The following is a 26,543-nucleotide window of genomic DNA, read 5'->3' as shown; positions in this document are numbered from 1 at the left end:
ATATTAGCCACAACAAGTACCAACATTCATTAATAAACAAGTTTTGTAGCAAATCTCTGAATAACAAGATAATTTATGGCAGACTTTTCATTCTCCTTAATTCTCCTGAATTCAATATTTTCTATATTAATGTCAGAAATGAGATACTTTAATTTCCAACAATCTGTTTGAAATCAGATGGACACTAATTGTGCTTCTTTTAGTAGCCGACCTGTTTTTATATTCCTATGAAGCAGAGTTTATTCAACAACTTCAAGATGAGAAGAAAAACTCTTGCTGTGGCCTTCAACTAGACATTTGTGGATATCAACGACGTTTTATCAATTAATTCAGCTTTTTCCATCATCAAATTTCCTTATTTATGTACATGTAGTTATATTCAACTATCACTTTTTCCTTTTAATGTAGTAACATTTCACTGTCACCTGGTTGTGATATTTATGTCTCCCAAACTTGTTCAATTCGCAAGACCATGCTCTAAATACCATAATTCTTAAAAATTATGAAAATATTTATCGGGACTACTTTTCCATATATCCTAGTTGGATTATCTAATATCTAAGGTGCGTTTGGTACAAAATTCGGCCCCGTGTCAAAATTAAATGATATTCCTCAAAACTCTTTGAGAGAGTATATATTTTCATGAAATTTTCAATGTATGCATGTACAAAGCTTTATTCGTGTTTTATGTAAAAGTAAATGTAGCATAGTTTACGTTAACGTTGCTATTTTTTTTCAAAAATGCAGCTTGTTCCGACACGTGAATATACAAGGATCTACGGGTTATTGAACAGAGGGCATGTTTAAACAATGTTTATACGCGTTAACCAATACATCTTCACAATGTCAAGGTTTTGTGATATCGTTTCTCTTCACAATTTTTTTAAATAGGAACAATTTCACAATACCTTGACATTGTGAAGATGTAAAGGTTAATGCATAGATGACCTACAATCTATTGGGTCTTTTTAATGATGTTTCAGAGACTTTAATTTACATTAATTCATCCCCGTGGTAGACAAGGAGCAAAAGGCACTAACTGGTTAAAAGAGAATTGCGCGGAAAAGAAAAAAAATACTATAGTACTTCACGGTAAAGAGGGATTTTTCTCGGAAAAGAAATGTCGACTCGCGGAAAAATGTAACAGCGCAATTGAAGAATGTTCCTGTAATTTTTCCCAGAAAAGGGAGTGCGGTGTTCCATACCAACCCCAACTCCCCCCCCCCCCCCCTTTCCAAAAAAAAAAAAGGATCGAACGAAAGGAGAAAACCTTATTTAAATAAAAAGAAAAGATAACCCAAACCTGAAAAACCTATTTTGAAAGGAGGATGTCACTTTACCTTCCTCCATATCTTACAAACTTTACACAGTTTTCTTGGCCCTTACCTCTTCAATTTTTTGGTATTTTACTATATGAATTTTATACAAGTGGTGGGTGTTGGAATGGGGTCTGGATACCCCCCCCCCCCCATGCGGATCCCTTACTCCTTCCTCTAAGTAATCGATACCTTTGTGACGATAACCTATAAATGGAAACGTATTTTAAGGAAGGTCTAAACACCAAGGAAAAACATTTTTTTAGACTTTGAGAACATTTTATCATACACGTATAAAGGTGTACATTATGAGCTAATCTAGTTCATTTCAAGGATAAAGTGCTTATTTCCCAAGGACAATCAAGTGTTACTGAACAGAAATCACTGTTGTTTACTTACATTGATAATATTGTATTCAATTACTTTATCTTGGTCTAATATAATGTTAAGAATACCTCAATTAATATTGTGAACTTAAGTTATCTCTGAAAGTAGATGGCCCTTTGTTCACAACAAACAGAAAGCAATATTAATTTCATTTTGTTATTTGGGGGAAAGAAAGCAGACAGTACAGTTGATACTTTTTACATGTTTTATGGGGGGGGGGGGGTCTATTCAATGAGAGCTTTGATTACATGAAATATGTATAGTTCCTGAATCACATATATAGTAGAAATTAAAGCAAAATAGTTCTACATTCATTCTATTGATAATTAATTCAGTGTTTATTTTCAAGATGAAAAAAATTAAAAAAGTAAAAAAAGAAAAGGTTGACGTGGGAAAAGTATCATTATGTTCATCGTGGTAGTGAAATTTCAAGTAAAACTTTACTATTTACCCATGTAGGGGGTAGGTTAAGATTTTTTCGACATGAAACATTTTTCCAGTTCGAATCAGCTCCGAAATTACGTGCCTGAACGTTACATGTGGATAAATTGAGACTACTAACTTATAAACAGGTTAAGCAAACAGAATGTACACAAGAAAAAAAAATTCTAACGGGGGGGGGGGGGGGGGGCACGTCTGTGTTGGATCATGTACGTAATAGACTGTTGATATTGATATCCTGGACGTTATTATTTCAATAACCAGTGAAAACGACATTTTCTACAAAATCCAGCACCGTGGAATCCATTTCACAATAAATTCTTACATTTATCCTTGCTTATACATTGTATATGCATTTAATAATCAGTTTCTATGTTCTATGACACCCTGCATATAGTTTATTAAAAATTTTCCCTTGAGTTGAAACAATTGACAAAAATAAAATCAGCTATATTTTCTAACGATCACTGCATTACATTTTCGAGTCCCGTTCGAAAATATTTCACTTATGCCCAGATATCAGTGGATATATACTTATCATTTCTTAGCAAAGATTAATATCTGTTTTAGCAAACAAGTCAGAATTTAAGTTTTGCATGTGCTCGCAGATAGGCAATGCTTTTTGGATATTAATACAGAAGGAGAACAAGCAAACGATGTGATTCTTGATAATCAAGAGAAAACACTTTTATCCTCTGTCATTCGTTACTTCTATATAATGTTTCTATATACAATTATACATGTAGGTCTGTCGATCTATAGTGATATTAAGAATGTAAATATAAGAGGAGCATTTGGACACGACCCCCTCCCTTCCGATGTTATCACTAATGTAGTAATTTATACCCCCCAAGTTTATTATTTCCTTTTTTTTTACATTATGTAAATATTACATCCAACCTTTATGTAATCGCTATTAAGTGTACATAAAATGCTACATATTACCCCTTTTTGACCAGCTCGAAAAATGATGTGAAAAATACTTTTATGTGATGTATAATGACTTTACGGATAATTTTTATGGAACTCTTCAAAAGAGGTAGCTGAAGTCATCGATAAAATATATATGACAATCTAGATTATGTTTGGAACTGATCTACATAGCACATATTTTATACTGAGAGGCGCATTGTTAAATCTATTGTGATATTTTGCCAGGTTTGTATTCTATCTTGGAAACCTAGCCTCTAATTTTCACTATAATAGCTCAAAAAAGTCTGTCCATGTACATTTTCCCAACAGGCCATGTAGATCGGCGAAACCATTGTGACGTCAATTTTCAAAAATGACGTATAGATTGTTTTATAATGTTCAGCTTGACATGATTATGGACACAGGCACTGGGTTATAAATAAACTAAATGTAAAATAATAATTATATGACAATTGTAAATACTGAAATTTTTTTCTGAACTGCTACTTTTTTCAACCACCTAACGTCCATATATCGTCTAATTCGGACAACTCTCGCTTATTAGTTAGTGGGCGCGGAAGTAAGATGCTAGATTTATAACGTTATACTAATATAGAGACCAGTGTACATCTGAATCTGAATTCAAGCAACGTGTAAAGAATTAGTACAGAGCAGATCTTCATAACATTGATGTGATAATTTTATCCTTTACATTAAAGAATTTTAGCGATATGTGGCGAGGTATATTCTCAATAATATTTAGATCTAGCAAAACACCGTCGAATGCATGCTGTAAAATGGACACATCTTTTAAAAATAAACATGGTCCGCACAATATCACCATCGTAATTTTTTGCATATAAAATGCTTTCAAATCGATGTTTCATTTGTGAAAATTTCAAAGTGGTGATATAACGCGGACCTATCGAAAAATGCTTTTAAGTCTCTGATTTTTAACGATTTTTCCGGAAATACGCATTCCGTGCAAGATTTGACCAAGAATAAACAGTATACAGGCGACACATTCTCAAAGTTTGGATTTATTTTTTTAACAAACATATATCCAACCTTAATTTTCAATGTAAAGTTTTGATTCAGCGTAAACTTTAATTTTTAGAAATTCTCAGGGTCAAATATTATATCAAATGAACCTTGTCCTTTAAAATAAAGAAAGAAATAGTTCCCTTTATAAAACAAAAAAGTGAGTGTTTTGCCATATTACGTTAAATAGTCCATGTAAAATAATAGTCCACAAGAAGGGTTTTCCCCCTGAGTGATTGACAATTTGACACTTAATCTGTATTATCATCCCAAAGGTAGACAGTTGACACCTTATTGTTAATCTGTCATCTCTAAAAAAAAAGGTCGCAGGTCGACGATCAAATGCTTTATCTTATCCATCACAACAAAGGTCGACAGTTGACACCCAAATGGGATACTATTTTCACTTAAAGAAAAAGGTCGACAGGTCAACAGTTGATACCCATTCGGTTTCCTTTATAGCTCAAAACAAAAAGTTGACAGGTCGAAAGTTGACTACCTCTCGGTATTCCTTTTACCCTCATAACATCCTCTCGGATTAATAAGCTCTGTTTTGCTCGAACAAACACAGGACATTAGGGTTAATCTAGTACAACCACTAGATTAATCGATCCCACCCGAGATAAAGGTTTGTCCTCGAACACACCTGAGAGATTAGGGTTAATTCTCGTACACTCCCGAGAGTTAAGGTTTAGTCTTTGAACCCATCGGAAAGATTAGAGTTAGTCCTCGAACCCATCTGAGAAATTATGGTTAGTACTCTAACCAACCGGAAAGATTAGGGTTAGTTCTCAAACCCACTGGAGATAATAATCTGTCAACCTGTCGACCCGTCGATTCATATATCTGTGGACCTTTCTGCTCGTCAACCTGTTGACCTGTCAGCTCGTCAATCTGTGGACCTGTCGACCTGTCAACCCGTCGATCTTTCTTCCTGAATACATTTAGACCTGTCAAGCAAAAATTCTATCAACCTGTCGACCAGTCAACCCGTCGACCTGTCTTCCTTAATACATGTAGACCTGTCAAACTTTCGGCCTGTCAACTCGTCTACCTGTTGACCTGAAAACCAAAAATCCCGTCAACCCGTCGACCTGTCGACCTGTCTACATGTCCATAATTTTACCAAAAAGGTTCTTTCGCTATATAGAATTTCTCCAAATTTCCTCATATTCTTTAGCATGGCACACTAATTCTTCAGCCCTTTTGCGTATGAAAATATTTATCTGGACTACTTTTCCTAGTTGAGCCAATTAAACCAGCTTTATGCATGAAAAGTTTCTGGTATTTGAACAACTTACTTTATAGTCGGCATTGAGAAAATCAATCTTCGTATTAAATACCTTGTTTACAAATACAACCCATTAGTGGCTCGTATTTTCACTGACATGTTTCATAAAAATGTTAAGCTATATACAATGCTAAAGAGCAAGAGCCACATAGGGCCTTTTTTGGCCCTGTGAATTTCTGAAAATTTAAAACTGTATAGTTTTAGTCGACAAGGCAATAAATAATACTTGAACACTTGCTGAATGAATATCTACTGAAAATGACGTAATTTCCTTTCTAGTTAATGCATTATGACGTCATGAATTGCGTCACTATTCACATATCCTGAATATTTCTTCAAAAATGGCCAAAATATGATGCAATTTGTTTAAAATTTCGTATACAGCACAACCTCCGATCCAAAATGTGTAAATATATTATAAAAGAACTGTTAAGGTCAAGATCTAGTAAATAATTTTAGACTGCATTTTTGATGCTAGATCCATTATCACGTCATAATCAAATTAAACTTTCTTTTTTCCCGTACTTTACGGCTGTAATGAAATTATATAGAAAATAAAGTATTTTCCTGGAATTCAATTTGAAATCATGTGAAAAGTAATCCCGAAACCTATATTCAGTTTAATATTATTTTAAAGAAGAGACCAAGAACATACAAATTACCGTTTTCTGAGAGACTGTAGGCAATCTGGATACATTTAATTTGTCTGATATGGAAAAAACTCCCATATTCATGACTGATTTTCCTAATTTTTCAATAAAAATGACAGTTTAATATATGATTTTTCGTCTTGTTTGCCTACAAATTATGCCCCGAAACACCTTATTTGACTAAGCTATATTTATAAAGCTTCATTAAAGGAATTTATTTCACAAATTTGAGAAATCTGTAGGCTCCTTTTATTTACTAGATCTTGACCTTAATGAAGATTATAAAATACATTTTAATTTTTGGATCGAGGGGTGTGCTCATATTTTAATTTTTTGCTGAAGGTTCTCAAAAACACCTGTTTTCTGCAAAATTCAATAACAATGCGATTTCACACAACTTGTTTTTCAATGCCTGGACTCTTCAAAGGAAATTCTGTTATATAAACTGAAAGCACTAAGTCTCTACTTTATATTTATGTTGAAAATGGTACACAATGTGTTAGTCAATAAATTGGTATATCTACAGGGCCATTTTATGCATAAAGTGAACCTTTTTACTCCGGATTATTCCGTCTACCTGATCAATATATAGCGCTCAGGGCGGGTATGTCCGGTCAACAGGGAACAGGGAATACTTCCTCCTTGTAGTCACCTAACCCAACCGCTGAAGTTTTCAGGGGTTCATGTTTTAAGCCCTGCTCACCATTTATTGCATAAAAGATTTTTGATATCGATCACGGTTTGTTATGTTCACCTTTTTCATTCGATACACAAGTAAATAATAGTATCTTTATTTTCAATTGCATTCAATGCCTATATCATATAACACATGGGAACTTTAAAACTCATTGCGTATTGCATGACTTTCGTTTTGGAGGTATTTGAAATAATGTTTTCTCATTGACTCGATTCAACAGTGCAGAATATTGATTATGCATCCATGAATGCTATATTGCAGTATACAGATCGATAGCAAATTTTAAAAATAACACCGTAAAAGCATTTGTCTAATTCAAAATCGAGTCCTTGTAAATGTCTTTTTAATTTTCCTCTTATATTTTCACGTTTGTTTGTTTATTTTAGCTAAGCCTAGGTGACGAAAACAATTGTGGGAAAACCAGGATGTTACGTCATTCACGAGTGCAGGTTTGTACAAATGTACTGAGCAGGGCGTTTTATTGCTGTTTATAAACGTAAGTCTGCTGTTAAAATGAAACGATGTATGAACTAGAATGAATTTTTAGCATTTCAGATTATTTAACAGGTAAAGGCATATAAGGATGAATTTTAAGTGAAGTACGTTGTTTTAGAATATCAAAAGAGGGATAATAATGGTCTATTTACACTTAAATTATGCTTTCTTTTCATTTCTAGCCTTTGTGAGTGGTACGATGCTTTGTTTAGTACTAGTCCAATGGTTGAACTTTTGCTAAGATGTTGATGAAGGATTACCTTCGTTGATATTCATTTGGTAAAAATATTCTTGATACATAATATCATAACGATATTATTCTCGATGATATTGATTAAATGTGTTTTCTATGTATACTTAAAATTGCATATTTTCAACGTTTAACACCTGTATTCCTTGGGTCATCAGAGATAAAACATCATCTTCTGCACTAAAAGGGTACATGTATGAAACATGCTTTGTCTGCGGATAATTTAAATTGACACTGACAGGTTCCAATCATAAGAGCATAATAGTTAAATATGGCTTCATCTTATGTTTTCTTCATCTTTATGGCTTCATCTTTATGCAACTTCATGAAACTGATTTTTTATACTAATATTAAATTTATGACTATGATCGTGTCGGGGTCACGAAGAATACCCGTCACGAGAATCCTCAATAATCAACATCTTATAATTGCTATCTCCAGATCAACATATGAAGCCTCGATGTTGTAGGAAGTTTTATAGATGAAATGGGTGAATGGGATGAAGATTGTAGTTAAAGATTATAAATAAACTTTGTACTTAAGAATTTAAATTCAATTCCAAACTGTTCTTTGGTTTTTGATGTTTATACACAGAAATCATAATATTCATCATATGCATCTTAATGATTTGATTTAAAGGACAAAATATATAAAAATTAAAGATAACAAAAAACAAATAGAAATTTGAATGTAAATACTCCTTCTGGCAAAAAAAAAAAATTAAAAAAAAATATCGATTGCTTAACGTCGCGTTCAATCGTTCATTGCTGAAAATACATTTAAAGGTCTGAATATATTCATTAAAAATAAATAAGATATGAAATTGTACATGTATGATACAAATTCATTCAAATAAAGGGCCAAACCTCTATAAAAATGTCTTCAAGATCAACTTAAAAAAAACGTATGTTAAAGTTTTCTATGGTGAGGCCAAAGTAGAGAGTCAAAGACCAAAATATAGTAGCAGAAATTATTTTTAAAGATCTCAAGAACTACAGGCCCACAACAAGGTATGTCACGCAAACGTTCTTATTATTTGCCTATTCAACTTTGTTCAAATAATGACCATTGTTGCTAGGTTGGGAAAGTACGTAATAGACAATTCTTTTTGTTCAGAGATATATTTCGAAAAAAGATTTTTAAAAGTATAACTTTTAAGACAAAGAAGACCAAAATGAGAAATTTCAAATTGCAATCAAGCCCATGTAGAGTATGCAGTGTAGATTTATTTTTTTTCATTGATGGTCTAGGGGCTATATTTGTATATGTTGCATCAAGTAAATCTATATTAATGTTGTCCCAGGATTAGTTCGGAATTACAAGAGGTGGGCAAACTTCCTATATAAAAGTATTCTTTAAAACAACAGTGCAACAGTTAGTAAAAATTATACGAAGCATCAGCATGACCTAAAAATTCTGGTTGATTCAAATCATACCATTGTACCGAGGATTTGGACTCAACAGGATATAAAAGGCTTACTAGGAAAATAAAGAAAAAATAGCGTTCAACTAATGCAGGCATTCAGTATAACTATGTTTATGCTCTATATAGACTCGAGGTCAGCCTCTTTGTGACAGGCTTCATAATGCATAGTATGCATGTATGGCAAACCTTTTTTGGTCTCCCAGAAACTCTCTCTATAAATCATAAGAGAGGGCTAAGGATGGTAACCAATATGTTTGGCTAAAGGATAACAACAGATCATTATCTAGTTTGATCGCGTGAAATAAACAATTACTAATTTAGAAAAGCATATATAACATATATAATAATTATAAAGACGATTGCTCTTTAGAATTATACGTACATTTAATAATAAATCTTTGTATTTTTTTGAAATCAGAATATAGATATGGCTCTTGAATGTGGACGGAACGTCGTCATACCTTTCCTTATATCAATCAATGTTGTGCTTTTTGTAAGTATGAACAAAGATGGTTCATGACAGGCCAGTAGGAACATGGAGGGGACTGGCCCCAATTATTTCCTCAATATATATTTAACTATAGAAACTATAGATTACAAGCAGATTTACAGTTGTGGCCCCTCAATAATTTTTTCAGTTTACACTGGCAAATTTACAGATAAAATCCTTAAAAACTATCCTACAAATTCTTTTCTTGCTTGTCAAGATTTTTTTGGTTAGGTAATGAACTCCTCCCCCAAACTGAAATTTCTTCCTATGGTCTGCATGGTATCATTTTCACAGCTTAGCTTTTTCCCATCATTTTTGAAAATATATTATATGTTACTAAGTATGAAGAATTTATCTGCATTTGTATGAAATAATACATTTCCTTGAAATGCTTAATGGATTTAACGTTATCAAGCCTTAATGGAAAAAAAAATTATCTTCATGAAAAAGGATTTTGGCGATTCAAATAGAATATAAATCACTTAAGGTTTGAAAATGAGCAAAGGTAAATTTTTGGAATAATACTTGTATGTGTTGAATAGTTTATCAAAATATGTACTTTTCAGACGCTTGCATTCGGTGTTTTAATAATCGGCGCCATGATGAAATCTGATGTGTCGTCAATAAAAGATGAAACAAAAACAGTCCTTAACAGTGTGAAATCAGGAGATTCTGACTTAGGAAACCTTGCGGACAACTTGTCAACTTTATTTATCGTCGTTGGAGTATTCATTTCATTGGTATCTGGAGTGTTCGTAGGAGTCTTCATTTTATTGGTATTTGATCTCCGATTATGTGGCGATTGCAAGCAAACTAAAGTATTGCTTGTGCTTGTGAGTAACACTAACAAAATTAAAAAAATATATTCAATACATGTATGTAACAGATACCATTTTGATTCGCTTAGTTCTGTGTTGTCTTGTGTTGATATTACGTTTAAAAAATGTACTTTTCAAAAAGCACTTAAACCATAAATAATTTCTGCCAATCCCTAATGCCTTTCGTGATAAAGAATAAAATTTGGGATTTAAAGTTTACGAAGGGTTCTCGTGTCTTTAAGGAGGGACTAAAGACATAGAAAAAGTCTGCCAATTACATGTATTAAACCGCACAAATATTTGTATGTCTAATAAATCAGGATATTTTTATTAAGCTATCAAATTCACATCCTTTCATCAAGACAACAAAGATTAGACGATCTTATTATATATGATTTCTCTTAACATATTTGACATCACTCTATCTACAGGTTTTATCAAGATTGATAAATAAGTAAAAAAGAATCTTTTCAGGGCAATAGAACTGTAAATCCTACTTTTTACGAGTTTGAATGGTAACTTGAAGATTCTCTTATGATCATAAAACCATAGGCATCGTAATGAATATTTTTTAAAATTAAAACAAGCATTTTTCTATCCTTTGCAAATTCCATGTTAAAAAGTTTTTTTTTCATCTTTTTTGAAGAACAATAAACTATTTATTATCACATTCTGAATCCATGTATCAACTTTGCCGTGGACGTTTTTTAACTACAGAACGCAGTTTTGATGTTGCGCTTTATTCATTATCTTACTGGTACATACATTACATTAAGAAAGTTGGTATTATAATCATATTGTATATATTGTTTAATAATCATAATAAATTATATTAAAGCCTGAACTATTTGCTAACCTTACAAAATGCAGTTTTGAGATCTACATAATTGAAGCATGGTTTAATTCTTATATTACAGTATGCAGTTTCAGTATTGGTGTTATTTGTGATAAAGATAGTGGCTATTTCCCTGTGGTTTAGAATGAAGAATGATGTAAGTCAATAATTAATTAGGAGTATTATTTTTAAAAAAAGATTGTCGCATTAAAGACATATAAACTCATAAAAGATTTCTAATGATTAACGCAGATATAGGAAAAAAAAAATCCTCGTATGACTCTGTAACTTCAACGATGCATATAATAATAGAATACCATTAAATTGAAGTCAAAAGTGTTTTCTTGAGGAAAATATAAAACATGCCAAAAATCTCCACTTTTCTGCGGAAAATTATATCGAATTTATTAAGGGGCCAGATCAAAAGATCGAAGTCTGATTAAAACTAAAATTAAAGCAGATAAATTTGGGGGGAGAGGTGTTGGGTAAAGGGCTCAAAATTTTGTAGCCTTCGGACACGCAAATACCTAAAAATGCATTATACATTGTAATGTTCCTGATATTTTAAGTTTTTCTTTTAAATCATTAGTTTAAAATTCAAACCTAAGGAAATTAAAGCTGTACATAGTGTGGGTTAGGGGTCCCGATAAAACTATTTGAAATCATTTTTTAAAAAGACACTGAACTTTACAGAAATTTGACTGAATTATTTGGAACTCTAATTTTTACAGATTGAGGCAAACCTCCGAGATAAATTGGTTGATTCTCTCCATAAAAACTTTGTGAGTGATTCAATAAGCGGTGGAAACGACTTCTCAAATGGTTGGAACAGGATATTTATATCAGTATGTATATTTTATATTTACATTTCTTCCACAGTTTCAACGTAACATAGATTAAAACAATTTGAAATCGACCGCGTTGCGCAGTGGTTAGAGCCTTTGCTATAGAGGTGATCCTTACATCGGAGATTCGAATCCACTTTGTGACGTGGTGACCGGTCCTTCGTATGAGACCGTATAAACTGAGGTCCCTTGTCGAAGTAGGTGCTGGAACGAAAAAGATCCCTCACTGCTCAAAGGCCGTAAGTGCCGAGTATAGGTCTTAATTTGTAGTCCTCCACGTCAAGTGATGGCAAACAACCAAAAATAAACACACGTTTTAGATTCTTTCAATAATTATAGTAGCTAAAATCAGTCTATTTCTGTCTTTTAATGTTTTGAAAAAGTATACATGTACATATTCATTCTACAATGGTAATCTACTTGAACAACTGAAATTTTATTTGTTTTTTGTTATTTGTCGAACGTTTTAATAAGAATGAGAGGAGAGATTTTATGAATTTGGAATAGGACGCTAATGAAAAAAAGTGACTTCAACAAATAAATACTTACATAACTTTGCAATAACATTACGCTAAAAATAGATTCAGTAGCATGGTCAATTAACACTTACATGTAAGCCGACTGTTAAGAAATCTATGAATAAAGACTTTTTTTTAATAAACACATTTACTGATTTAATCACAACTCTATTTTTGTTTGAATGTTTGTAGTTGGACTGTTGTGCCGTTAATAATGTGGCATCAACTACAAATGATTTTGACAATACCCCTTGGTGCACCACTAGTGGGGAATGTCAGCTTACAAATGCCGAGATTCCTAAGGCGTGCTGTGTGGGAGTCACTGAAACTAATTATACTTCAGCCCCGATATCATGTTTCTACAATTTAAATTCTGGAACGTATAACACAAAGGTAATATTCTCATCAAGTACCATTTTAAAGAAAATCTACCTACAGTTAAGTAAAACTTGGTTATAAAGAACTCTTTTACAGGAAAATCTTGGTTATAAGGGACCTTTTAAAAATCCCGTGCAACTTTTCACTATATTCTTTAAACGGATATAAAGAATTTAGGTTATAAAGAAGCGAAATTGGAGGTCCTGTGACTTCTTTATAACCGAGTTTCAATGTTTATGTATTTAAAGCTTATTCTCCTGTATCTCCTAAAAATCAGATGTCTGACTCAATAGTGGCATAGAAAATAATTTTAACAGTTTTAAATGTACATATAAAGGAAACAGTCTTATAATTATTTTTTTTTTAGCCTTTTGGGTTTTATATAATTCCCAGCACATGATACTATACTCGATAACAGTTTTTGCTCCAATGTGTAAATATTTTCCTTAGCCCGTCTTATCTATATAATTATTTCTTAATCATATTCTTTCTCACAGGGATGTTATGAGTCTATAAACGACTTGTTGGAGCAAAATATAACGTCTAAAGCTCCTAGTATTCTTGGAGTTGGAATCACTATTATCCTTGCTGAGGTAATGAAGTATCAAAGGAATACTCAAATAAGTTCATCAATACGAAAAAAATAGAATTTTTCTGAATATCTTTCACACCATTAATTAATCTTTTTGTGGCTATTTTGCAAAAAGTAGCATTTGATTATCAAATATGTATACGAAGGTCGTCCATAACGTTCGTAGACAAACGCTATAATTTTCTTGATAATAATCAAACTGGCAAATGTGTACGATATTCATTTAGTATAGACATTGGTTTAGTAAATATACAAAGATCAAAACAATACACACTATTTTACAAAAGTTATAGGCGTAAATAGATTGTATAAGCAAACCACACGGCCCAGTCTGACATTAAGCTTGTTTCATGATAACGTCAATAATATGGATTTTGAATATTTATCACATGTTCTTGGAAACACGCTATTTAAGTCTTTCCACCTTTCTGTGGAGATACTTTTAAAATGCTTCTTCTTCTTTTTCTTCTTATTGTTATTCAGTTACTGCTTTTGAACTGAGAAATACTCATCAAAAAATTACAGTTAATGATAATTGACTACTCAAATTATTTTGGAAAAAAAAATACAAAACAAAACATGTGGCCAGGTTTATGACCTATGACCCTTTCGAAGCTATTGCCCCATGCATGATAAACATTACTTTCGCTACTGCTCCAAAACCGTAAACCGTCGAGAAATCAAACCTTCACCAATGTCTTCGATTGGGAAAATTGTTCAATCTCTTTCTGCAAAAAAAAAAAAAAAAAAAAAAAAAAAAAAAATCATCGACTAATTAATAAGTTATTGCTCGTGAAAGTTTTTATTCATTACAAATAATTATTTTAATATGATTAATCGTAAAGATATGGTATAAACTGCCATGACGTCCATAAAATTAAAATTAAGGTCAAGATAAAGTTCAAGGTCATTCAGAATGAGAGAGATTTTTCTCCTTTTACCTCTTACCTCTTTTGTTTTTCAACATATACTGTTCGTCAAGTGTTTGATTTGTCCTGTTGTTGTCCACTAAGCCCGACCTTTTTTTTTTAAATTCACTGCCAATTTCGAAAAAACTTTTTTATCCCTTCTCCTCCAAATCCGTAAACCGTAGAGAAACCAAAACCAAATTTAAACCTTCACTAATGTCTTTGACTACTTAAGAGGAGTCTTCAATCTATTCATTGTAAAATGATTCTTCGGCTTCTTAAATGATATTTTGCCCCTGAAAAGTTTTGTTATTTTCGTATAATGAATTTTTTTAATCATTATTCATAGAGGCATGGGACAAATGGCAATGTAGCCCTTGCCCTTGAAAAACAAAGATCAAAGTGACTTTGTTTTCTTTACAATTTTCATTTTTTAATCTTTGAGCTATTTCTGGTTTATTTTTTTCTGAAAATTTTCTGTAGAGAGTTAAATATAAAATATGAAATAAATTTAAATAAGGAAGAAAGACCTCTAATTCTTCTTTGAACATTTAGTCAACTAGTTTTTTAATTATTATTATGCCACACTGCCAAGTGGGTGTGATAATATTTATAAAAGGCCATAACTGAGTAAATTTTTAAGATTCAAAACAGTATGCGATAATTAACGAGCGTCATCAGTATAAAAACTTTGTATATACAGGCTGTACAATCCAATCCGTTGTTACGCTAGATTTATAACAACGTAATGAATACGGATACCTTATATTTATAAAATAAGAGTAGTTTTTCTATTTCTTGTAGGATCTATCAAATTGTACACAATGTTGAAAAATATTAGCAGACCTATTTTGTATTCATATGAAGCAGAAATTATTCAAAAACTTATACATGAGAAGAAGAAGACACTTGCTCTGGCCTTCAACTCGACAATTAAATATATCGACAACGTAATATAAACTAGCAATAGTTACCTCCATTTATATGTCAACTCGATATATCCCAGTGATCTTGAAATAAAAGTTACCACACAGTCTGACACATCTGTTTCATATTTGAATATTTTACTAGAAAAAGACTTTAATGGTAACCTAGCAACAACGCTTTATGAGAAACGTAATGACTTTCGTTTTTTCAATCGTCAACTTGCCTTACTTATGTAGCAATATACACTTATCACCTGCATATGGCGTTTATGTCTCCTATTTGATTCGATACGCAAGAGTATGCACTACGTATGACCAATTTCTAAAACGAGGCAAGCTATTGACAAACAAGTTGATGAAACAAGGATATGAACAGTCTCGTTTGAAGTCATCATTTCGTAAGTTTTATGGTCGATACCTTGTCAGCTAATACAACTATCATTGAGTCAAATGCTGACTGATATGACGTTTTTCATACTAATTGTTAGGCCATTATATACACACTGAATTGTCTACGGATTTTTCCTTTTTTCCCGATTATAACAACCGATAGACAGGGTATGCTCACTTTACCTTGCCACCTGATCCTACCTCTGCTGTTTTTGGAGGTCCGTATTTGCTCTGCTTCCGATTTGTATTGTTTAAATGGACTTTGAGCTTGCATACTGTTCGTTATCTCAATATTTCATTATAGATCTGAGTCGTGCGCATTTTCTGCGACATTTAAAGTTACATCAACCATACCAAACCATTTGACGTGGATTTTCATAACAGATATTTTAGTTTACAACAAGTATATATATGTCCATGAAATATATGGAGATAACGAACAGTATTCAAGCTCAAAAGTCCATTAAACAATACAAAATAGGAGCAGAGCTAACACGGACCTCCAAACATCAGAGGTGGGATCAGGTGCCATGGAAGAGTGAGCATCCCCTGCCCACCGGTCACACCCACCGTGTGCTCCTTGTCATGATCGAGAAATAACGGAAAATCCGTCGACAATTCAGTGTTTAAATAATGGCCTAACAATTAGTATGAAAAACGTCAGTCAGCATTTGACTTAATGATAAATTGTATTTGCTGACAAGGTCATCGTATTGACCATAGAACTTACGAAATGATGACTTTAAACGAGACAGCTGATATTCTTGTTTCACCAAGTAGTTTGTTAATAATTTACCTCGTTTTAGAAATTGTACATACGTAGAACATGCTCTTGCGTATCGAATCAACTGAGAGATATATACCCCGTATGCAGGTGATGAAGGTATATTGCAGCATAAGTAAGGGAAGTTGACGATTGAAAAGTTAAAGTCATCACGTTTATCATAAAGCTTTGTTGTTAGATTACCATTAACGTCTTTTTCAAGTAAAATATCCAAATATGGAACAGATGTGTCATACTCTCCATTTAGTATGACAAAAACGTATTTGTCTACGATATGGATAACTTTCGTTCATGATTTTCATAATTTTCTCCGGGATACTTTAAAATTGCATATACTTCGTGATAGTGTTTGACTTACTGATTTTGATACATATTTTGTATTTTTCAGGTCCTTTGTGTGATATCTGCCATTGTTATATGTAGCAATCCGACTAATCGGAAATTGCTGATAAATTCATTCTAACTACGTAGAAGAGATATTTCAATTCATGAAAATGAAGCAAAATGCTATCAAGATGAAATTATTCATATATGCAACATCTCTAATCTGTAGAAGCGTTTGATAAAGCCCGGTGAGCTGATAAACTTGTATGTGCCCATTGACCTGGAACACTCAACGATTTTTCTGCTACGTCATTTCATCGCTACTTCAGCATTGTTTTCCTTTTTCAAAAAAATCTTTTTATAAATTTCAAACTATCCAAACGGACAAAATTCTTTTTTCTTTACTCTCTTGTAAACCTTCTTAGAACCAAACAGGTGCAAAGTATTTCTTGTCCCAAATTTTCTGTTAATAATTTGTGTTATTGCATCCAATCGCCATAAAATGTCTTTAACAAACTACGATATTGTGATTGTAGCACAGATGAAGTCTGTTCGTCTGCAATAAACTTAAAGGCGTCCATTTCCCTTGTTTTCTCTCTTGTTGAATATTTTAAAGGAAAACACTTATATCAAGGACAACTAAAAGCCATGAAATGTTTCCTCTGGACTCCTGTGGCGTTTTTTTTCTGTGGCTAAAATAGAGGATTTTGTTATGTCCATTTAAAAGAAAAACGTTAAATTGTTAAAGCTAGGTCAAGAGATAAAGATTTGCGTAGTTAATCAGCAAGTTCAGTGTTATTCATATTCTCAAACATATTACTCTTTTGATTTTTATTTCATAGTTGTATTTCATATTCGTTAACTTGTATTTTATATTCGAAGAGTTGATACTCTTACTCAAAAACGTTATTTATGTTTAAAAAGCCTAATTCCTTTCGATAGTCTGGTGACTTACACGTGATAGGTACATTCAATAGCCATGAGATTTATATGCAAAACCTTATAATTTATATTAAATCAAAGATAAATCACAATGTTACGAATATGTTATATATACAGATATCACAAGATTTAGAATATGAATCTCCAGTTTTAGAATATGAATAACAAATTTCCAATATGAATTACAAAATTTTGAATATAAATTACAAGTTTTACCAAATACGTCTAAAATGTAAGATAATGCAACGTTTTAAATGCCAAACGAATTAATATGAAGTGATATCAGGAACACGTCTGGTCTGTCTAGTGTAATTTAAATTTGATGAGGTAAAAAAAAAACTAGAGTTTAAGAATCTTTTTTTTAAAATAGAACAAAGCCTAGTATTACAATTTTGTAAATTATTATTAAATTTTCATGTAACAACCAATATAATCAGTTTGATAGACGTACCCTTCTCAAGAGTAAAATCCCACCACCATTTAATTAGAGAATATCAATTGATTAAATTTGTGTTGTGTAACGTCCCAATCGAGAATTTTTCACTCATATAAAGACGTATCTGCAGGGGAAAGGCCTTCAAATTTAGACCTTTACTCGGCACTGACAGTGCCATTAAGCAGTGAGGATTCTTTATCGTGCCAACGCCTAACGTGAAACGGGACCTCGGTTTTGAAGGTCTCATCCGAAAGATCCATGAATTTCATTTCTAGCGCCGGGCACGTGGCGAAGGACCAGCCACTACCTATGTTTACGTCTTAGGTTTGATGCTGCGTAGCGAACGATTGTGGTTAGTGCCCCAGCAATTGATACAAACCAGATTTCCTGTTTTCTTAGGTTGTCCAGAATGAAATATTTAACATTGGACATCCACGCAATAATTTATTCTTGGTAATTTTTTACCATCTGGTAAAGGTTAAATGAACATAAATCTTGTGCCATTCAAAGTATTTGTGATTCTGCAATTTTTAATTTTCCTGATTAATTGAAAAGGATTGTATTGTTATATGTTTAACAGATGCGTGAGTACAGTGATTCTTTCACTATATGGGATCTTATGTAGAAGTTCAGTGGTTAGAGCGCTGGCACAGGATGCTCTGACTTAATCTTTTACCACCTGTGATGTTTGGCACCAAACGCATAAAACCCACTTTTCCCTAGTAACATGCCTACAACATTTCTTCATCTTATTGAATTAGAGGACGCATTTTGACCAAGAGGGGGACATGCCATCGGGTTAACAGTTTTAAATGTGTGGGAGTATATAGGATCTCAAGAGCTGAAATGGTTACACAGCCACTTGTGCCTAACGTTAATTTAACATTAAAATAACATAAATTTAACGTTAAATATTTAACGTTAAATTAACGTCAATCGAGCTTATTCATGAATTTAACGTTCAAAATTTAATGTTAATTTAATGTTATTTTTATGTTAAATTAACATAAAGTGTTAAATCAACGTTAATTAGTTCACACTTATTTAACATTAAAATGCGTAAAAACCATGTTCATTCATTTGGAGTTTTCCTGACTGTTCTTCCAGAAAAGTACATGTAATTGCTCCATAGCGGTACCTAAAATGATTAACTACATGTTCTCATCATTGTTCCTCTAGAGCTACCTCAGAAGCTCACTTAACAATTTTGCACTTTTCCTTCAAGCACTGTAGAAAGCTATCCTTGCATGTTGACTTCATCCCAGGTGTAAATCTTTTTTCCAATTTGAATATAACCAAATGGATATCATTGGGCACCATTAGCTCTTTCAACAAAATCTTCAGATTTATTACCTTAAAATTCTGAGCATTGCCTCCAGTTTCAAACTTTCTGAATAAAAGAGAAAACACCATTCAAAATATTAATGCTTTTAATCAGGCATCTTCAATATAATGCTACAAATCTTCTTTCTTTTCCCAACCTGAAAAAGAAAAGGCAAATGCATGTATTATCACCATTAATTGAAAACAGAATACTTGAAAACAAAGACAACACATTACAACCTAAATTATCTAAAAGATACTTAAAAAAGATGTACTTGTTAGTGGTAAAAAGATTGATCTGTATCTTATTTCAGTATCATAAACGGGTTAATTCCTTTTCAGGGGGTACAAGTAAACAAAGTTTGATGTCTCAAAACAATGGTACTCAAGATATTCAGCAGAAATTAAATGCCTATGTTCAGAGGACTTTGACCTTTGACCCTGATAATCATTTACGCATTAGAGGGTGTTAGTATTAGAAAAGGCAAATGCATGTATTATCACCATTAACTGAAAACAGAATACTTGAAAACAAAGACAACACATTACAATCTAAAGGTATCTAATAGATACTTAATAAAGATCTACTTGTTAGTGGTAAAAAGATTGATCTGTATCTTATTTCAGTATCATAAACAGGTTAATTCCTTTTCAGGGGGTACAAGTAAACAAAGTTTGATGTCTCAAAGCAATGGTACTCAAGATATTCAGCAGAAAGTAAATGCCTATCATTAGAGAGTGTTTGTATTTTAAAATAGAAGTTTGTCATGCAAAAGGGTTTTTGAACTTCTTTCTCAAGACATTGAGTGAATTTATTTTATGTCTGACCTTAACCTTATGACATTAAAATCAATATGAATCATCTCCTTTTGAGGTACCAGTGTACCAATTTTTTTCTGTCAACAAATGGTTTTCAAGAAATTGAACATACAATATTTTCCTATGTCTAGAATAAATTGACCTTGACCTTTACCTTTGTGATCTAAAAAAAATGAGTTTCTTTAAAATAGGTAGAGACCATCTGCCTCCTAACAGAAACCTGTTTTATTTCTGTCAGCTTAAAATTTCTCAATATAATAAGTGTCCTTGCTGGTTTAAATATTATGTCCAGACAATACTAAAATCTTAAAAAGCTATTACTTAAAAAAAGATTAAAAAAATCAATCTGAACATGTCATGTGGTAGAAACAATTTAACAAAATTTGTCAAAATAAATGAAAAAACCTATTTTAAAAAAAAACTATAGTTTCAGATATATCTCTGGACAATGTGACAGGCAAACAGACATTGCGATTCCAGTATACCCCGAAAACTTTTAAGGGGGTCCTATTTTATAGTTTATTTGAACACTTGGTAATTAATGCACTTTACCTGGTATTTTAAAGATCGTCGACGTCTAAGATGATCAAATTCCCTCTTTTGTTACGTGTTTATTATGTTCATGTCAGCTGACTTTATACTGAACCTACAAAAATTAAAAAAATAAAGTTATATATATGAAAATCAATCATGTACAACATATTCATATAAAAACCATTTTCCATATAAGTCCGATTTAAACTAAAATTTAGTAGAAATAAAAGGAAAGATGGAATTTTATCTCTTTTTTAGGTCATAGATTTCAGATAAATAATGGGGGTCAGCAACTTTTATACAAACATTTTAATTTACCTGATCATTCTATTTTGTCATTGAAAGTTAGAATTCTGGAAAAGATTTACCACCACACAAACAGTTCATCACTGAGTACACCTTTCCGTAGACAACGAGAAGAATTTTGGATAAGAAAGCTAGGGACAGCCTTTCCCTATGGATGTAATGACAATGTCGATAGTGTTGGAAATCTTTCCAGTCCACAGTGTAACAATGTAAATGTGATGGGACTTTTTAACCATACACAGAGACGTAAGCGTAGTCATGGGCATCGGTCTTACAATAAACGTTTAATACACGATGTCTCTTTTGATTCAGTACTACCTTTTGTAAATCAACAGTTAGGTCTACATCATATTTGCACCAAACTTCACTCCGTCCCTTTGAAGATTCCTCGACACCAGAATATAGGCTCGGATCTGTAATTATGGATATTGCCAATCATAGGCTTTTTAAACCCCCGCGTTTTACTGAAGAAAATGCAGCTAAAACAATCCGTTTTTTCCTTAAACTTCAATATGCCAACAAAGGAATTGACGCGGTTAATATAAGTAATATTCTTAATCACAAAAATTCAGTCTTGTATTCCACCATATTTCAAGTTAAAGACCCCACCTTGTATTTCCTACAAATATACGTCGACTATTGCTTCCAAACTTTTTAATTACAAGAAAACTTTACAGGGCCTGGATATCGAATATCTGAAGCATAATCCTCCATCGTGTTCATGTTCTTCTTCGCCCTATAACTATAGTCCTGCTGGACACGTTATTACTGGTGACGTAAATATAGTTAATAATGAGGACCTTAGATCACTGATTTTAAAAGGTCCTAAATATAGGGAACCCAGATCCTTCAACTGGCGTCGGAATTTCATAAATATTATGGATTCTGTAGAGGACTACGCCAGGCGATGGACCAGACATGAAAAAGAAGACCTTGACACTTTGTCAGAATGGATTAAATGTATCAGATGTATGTTAAAATCGCGCATTAAAAGATTGAGAGGCAATATGAAAACCATCTATCCTTCTGTATTCAATAATCCAGAAGTGAAAAAAGAATTAGATAGATTACATGATCAGTACGTACTGGTCCCTGCTGACAAAGCAGGTAACTACATTGTCTTTGTTTGTAAGGCTCATTATATTAAATGTATTTTAAAGGAACTTGGATTTAATTCTACAAGTGGTAATCCAACTTATACTCATAGTTCCCTTTTTAAGGAAGATATTCTTTAAAATCATATGTCAGTTTTGAATATTTTTAATATTCCAAACAACCAAAATGAATTTGAATTACCATATTTATATTGGATTCCGAAACTTCATAAAAATCCTTACAAACAAAGATACATAGCGGGTTCCAGTAAATGTTCAACCAAGCCTCTATCTTTACTCCTCACTAAGATATTAACAGTGGTGAAGGAGAAACTTCAAGAGTACTGTGCAACAATATATTCGAGAAGTGGTATAAATCAGATGTGGATACTTAAAAATTCCAAGGAACTTTTGGAAAATTTGAAATCACAAGATTTTACCAAAATCAATAGCTTAAAAACTTACGACTTTTAAACTTTGTACACAAACATTCCCCACGATAAATTAAAATCCAGGCTTTTTGATATCATTGACAGCTGCTTTTTCAATAAAAATGGAACTCGTAAATATACTTACCTTGTCATTGGTCATTTGGAAAATTATTTTGTTTAAAAACATTCTGATTGTTCACACAAGTACTCTGAAGTTGACATTAAAAAGATGCTTGAGTTTCTGATTGACAATATCTATGTGGTTTTTGGAGACCAGGTCTTCCAACAATCTATTGGAATTTCCATGGGTACCAATTGCGCCCCGTTATTAGCAGACCTTTTTTTGTATTCATATGAAGCAGAATTTGTCCAAAATCTTGTACGTGAAAAGAAGAAAACACTTGCTGTGGCCCTCAACTCAACATTTAGATATATCGACGACGTATTGTCAATTAACAATGGCTATTTCCATTCTTATGTCGATACGATCTATCCATGTGAACTTGAGATAAAAGATACCACAGAGTGTGACACATCTGTTTCATATTTGGATATTTTACTTGAAAAAGACGTTAATGGTAATCTAACAACCAAGCTTTATGATAAACGTGATGACTTTAACTTTTCAATCGTCAACTTCCCTTACTTATGCAGCAACATACCTTCATCACCTGCATACGGGGTATATATCTCTCAGTTGATTCGATACGCAAGAGCATCCTCTACGTATGTACAATTTCTAAAACGAGGTAAATTATTAACAAATAAGTTGATGAAACAAGAATATCAGCTGTCTCGTTTAAAGTCATCATTTCGTAAGTTCTATGGTCGATACAATGACCTTGTCAGCAAATACAATTTATCATTGAGTTAAATGCTGACTGACGTTTTTCATACTAATTGTTAGGCCATTATTTACACACTGGGTTGTCGACGGATTTTTCCGTTATTTGACGATCATGACAAGGAGCACACGGCGGGTGTGACCGGTCGGCAGGGGATGCTCACTCCTCCATGGCACCTGATCCCACCTCTGATGTTTGGAGGTCCGTGTTTGCTCTGCTCCTATTTTGTATTGCTTAATGGACTTTTGAGCTTGAATACTGTTCGTTATCTCCATATATTTCATCTCTCTAGTTTGAAATAGAATTCAATAAACTTTGGTTCGTTTTGTTTGTTTTTTTAATACCTGTTTTGAGTTTCACTGGCATTGTAATTGAGGTAGCTAGGTTCTCGAGGACTGTCAGACATTCATTCATTTCAGAGCTGTGAGTCTCTATGACACCGAGTTCCAGCTTCTAAATATACAATATAAATAAAAGAAATCGTATTTTTCCTCTTTATTAAATAAAACAGCTTTGATGAACTAATACTAGTGATAGTTGTGGACATAATGTGTTTTACTTCAATTCCGAGATAACTCGTACAAGATTTTTTACTTTCACATTTTCGCTATGTTGTACGTAGGTATTCAACAATAAAAAGATCTTAAAAAAAAATTAGCAATGCTGATTTTGATAAAAACATTCACAATCGCACAGATCGGTCACACCACAGCGTACGACACAGTTACAAAAGTAACAGTAATTGCATGAGAAACTGAGTAAGGCGTCATTCGATTGTACAGAAAGATCACAAATTAATGAAATAAATTTAACAACAGAGACTACCGTAATCGAAAACACTTACTTTTTGCAGAGACATTATTCGTGTTTTTCAACTTCCAAATAGGTCTACAGCTGATGACGTCAAACATGACGTACATTTTTATCCGAGATAAAACAAAACCGATCCAGAGATAAAATACGGAGTATTTTTTTACCGAAATAAATCCAAAATCCAAATTGACTTTTTAAGACATACACTTAATTTATTCGGGAACTTTCCAGAATCTCTTGCCGTTGCTATGCACAATGTAAACAAACCGCCATTTTCTCCTCGCTTCAACAAAACACATTCGATCGAGTGATTAGGTAATAATGAAATGCCGGTATCAAAAACTTAAAAACACTAGTTACCTTAAATATCAAAATCATCAATGCTGTTATTATTATTTGGAGATAGAATAGGTCGTAGCACATGTCGTTGATTCTTAGGCGATGTAGGTTTAGATTTGTTGGAAGTAAGTTGAGGGATGAGAATTTGGGGGTTGTGCACGGACTTCATAAGTTCTAGAAATTTAAGGAAAGGATCTGAGGAATCTTTTAAGTAATTTTTACGCATACAATACTGGCTAAAATATGTGTCATAGAGATTTAACAGTCCCGCTCACTGGCAGTGATTTTTTCAGTGCTCTCCAAGTCGAGAATGTCATATGCTTTCCAGCAGTCAGATATAACAGTAGTTCCTGGTAAAATATTTTGTTTTATGATGCTGAGTAATGTTTCTCTCGAGCCATCTGTCACTGTCGTGAAAAAACACTTCTTTGATCCCCCTCCAAACACCCACACACCTTCAACTTTTCGTCCTTTATGAAATTTTCTCTTTCCAAATTTGCTCTCATCTATCTCAACAACTTTCCCTTCTCCTCCTATTTTCTCAGATTCCTTTTCTAATACGCAGGTGCAAACGTCCAGTGAGAAATTGTACCAGTCTACGATGGTTTGAATTGCAATTTCAAGTTCGTGCCCGACTAGTAATTCACTTACTTTGTACACCCAAAAATAAGTAATTAAAAGAATTTTTTCCAGAGTTAATTTGATTCTCGAACCAGCTCCCAACTCTCACGGACACTTTCTTGTGACATTTCTTGTTGGAGCATCTCCAAACATGTTCGTCACTGGAATGACTAGAATCCTTCCTTAATCCAAATTTTCCCGTCTCACAACTTTTACATGTTTCCCCATTTAAATCAATCAGAACATTCAATCCAATTAACCACTGAATTAAACAAGTTAAATCAGCGCTTTTCTGGTAAATATCCTTTAACTTCACCGGCATTTCATACAATCAGTTGTTTCTGTTTACAAAATATCACATGCTAGTATGTACCAGTGACGAAAATCTCATGAATATATATCTATTCATTTATTTCTACAGAAAGCGCTCGAGAAAATCTTCGAAGTTGAAAACATAAAAATCGATTTTACAAGAAGCCTGCAGTTTTATTTCTGGATTATTTTTTACTTCGAATTTAAAAAACTATGATTAAAAACCAGTTTTTTAAACCTCATTTTTTTTTAAAAAAAGGAATTCATTTCTGGGCTTCTGCTTCCTCAAAGTATTGCCCACAATCAACAAGCTGATTACTATGTCAAATGTGGTGTGTATGATATGACCAAAAATTAAAACTTTGACGTTTTTTATTTTGCCTTTTTATTGATTATTTCGATCGCTCACGCGATCGCTTTATTATAATACACCGCCTTCGGCGGCACATAATTTAGCGCCATATTAATCGGGACCGGCATACTAGAAGTGTTCCATTTATTCATTATATATAAAATTTCGGTTTTTTTTTTTCAAGAACGCATCAAAATACATTCAGAAATTGGATGAAAGGAGGGGGGCTAACAGTTAGAGCACCCCCCTGTTTTATACACGTATATAAAATTGAAAATTGCGAGCTTTTCATGTTTTTTTCGGAAATTGAATCATTATGTCTCTGTAAGATTAAATGTATACATTTACATTCTATCTAGATGCACTACTGAAAAAAGGTCAACTATTTTTTTTCAAAATTAACTTTAACATTAATCATGTTAATTCATTGTTGAAAAATTAACATTAATCTCACGTTATTCATATTAACATTAAATTAACAAATTAATGTTAAATTCACATAAACATGAAAATAACATTAGCAAATTAATATTAAATTAATGTTAATATTTCCGTCCTAGTTTTTTTTAGACAGTTCAAAATCCACTCAAAATTTTACTGTTAAAATTAAACAAAATTAACATAAAGTTAATGTGAAGTGAAATTAACGTAAAAAATTAACG

At 32.6% G+C, this 26,543-nt stretch overlaps 1 protein-coding gene and 1 long non-coding RNA gene across 3 annotated transcripts; one reads left to right on the top strand and one right to left on the bottom strand.

Annotated features, from left to right (window-relative positions):
- The first annotated feature begins 7,418 nt into the window (after positions 1–7,418).
- LOC133174228 (CD63 antigen-like) lies at positions 7,419–17,294 on the top strand. 2 transcript variants are annotated; one of them, XM_061309304.1, is made up of 8 exons: positions 7,419–7,509; positions 9,325–9,399; positions 9,963–10,223; positions 11,132–11,206; positions 11,781–11,894; positions 12,605–12,805; positions 13,288–13,383; positions 16,779–17,294. In XM_061309304.1, exons 2-8 carry the CDS (start codon positions 9,334–9,336, stop codon positions 16,851–16,853), a joined length of 888 nt encoding a protein of 295 aa, XP_061165288.1. In that variant the 5' UTR covers positions 7,419–7,509; positions 9,325–9,333; the 3' UTR covers positions 16,854–17,294. The 2 variants fall into 2 exon arrangements, with proteins under 2 accessions (XP_061165288.1, XP_061165287.1); XM_061309303.1 differs by having other exon boundaries at positions 9,963–10,229.
- A 2,210-nt stretch (positions 17,295–19,504) lies between these two features.
- LOC133174257 (uncharacterized) lies at positions 19,505–20,876 on the bottom strand. Its single transcript, XR_009719100.1, has 2 exons — positions 20,787–20,876; positions 19,505–19,573 (listed from the first exon to the last, which is right to left on the bottom strand). It is a non-coding gene; the product is annotated as an uncharacterized LOC133174257 (long non-coding RNA).
- Between the last annotated feature and the right edge of the window lie 5,667 nt (positions 20,877–26,543).

The sequence above is a fragment of the Saccostrea echinata genome, unplaced genomic scaffold, assembly GCF_033153115.1.
Source record: "Saccostrea echinata isolate AGI-Se365-2 ecotype Australia unplaced genomic scaffold, CSIRO_AGI_Sech_v1 ptg000057l, whole genome shotgun sequence".
Lineage (NCBI taxonomy): Eukaryota > Metazoa > Mollusca > Bivalvia > Ostreida > Ostreidae > Saccostrea > Saccostrea echinata.
This window is presented reverse-complemented; position numbering and strand designations above follow the sequence as displayed.

Coding starts and splice junctions, on each gene's coding strand:
- LOC133174228 (XM_061309303.1), top strand. CDS start 9,334: ATGGCTCTTGAATGTGGACGGAACGTCGTCATACCTTTCCTTATATCA. Junction 11,207..11,780: donor GGTTTAGAATGAAGAATGAT/GTAAGTCAATAA, acceptor TAATTTTTACAG/ATTGAGGCAAACCTCCGAGA. Junction 11,895..12,604: donor GGAACAGGATATTTATATCA/GTATGTATATTT, acceptor GAATGTTTGTAG/TTGGACTGTTGTGCCGTTAA.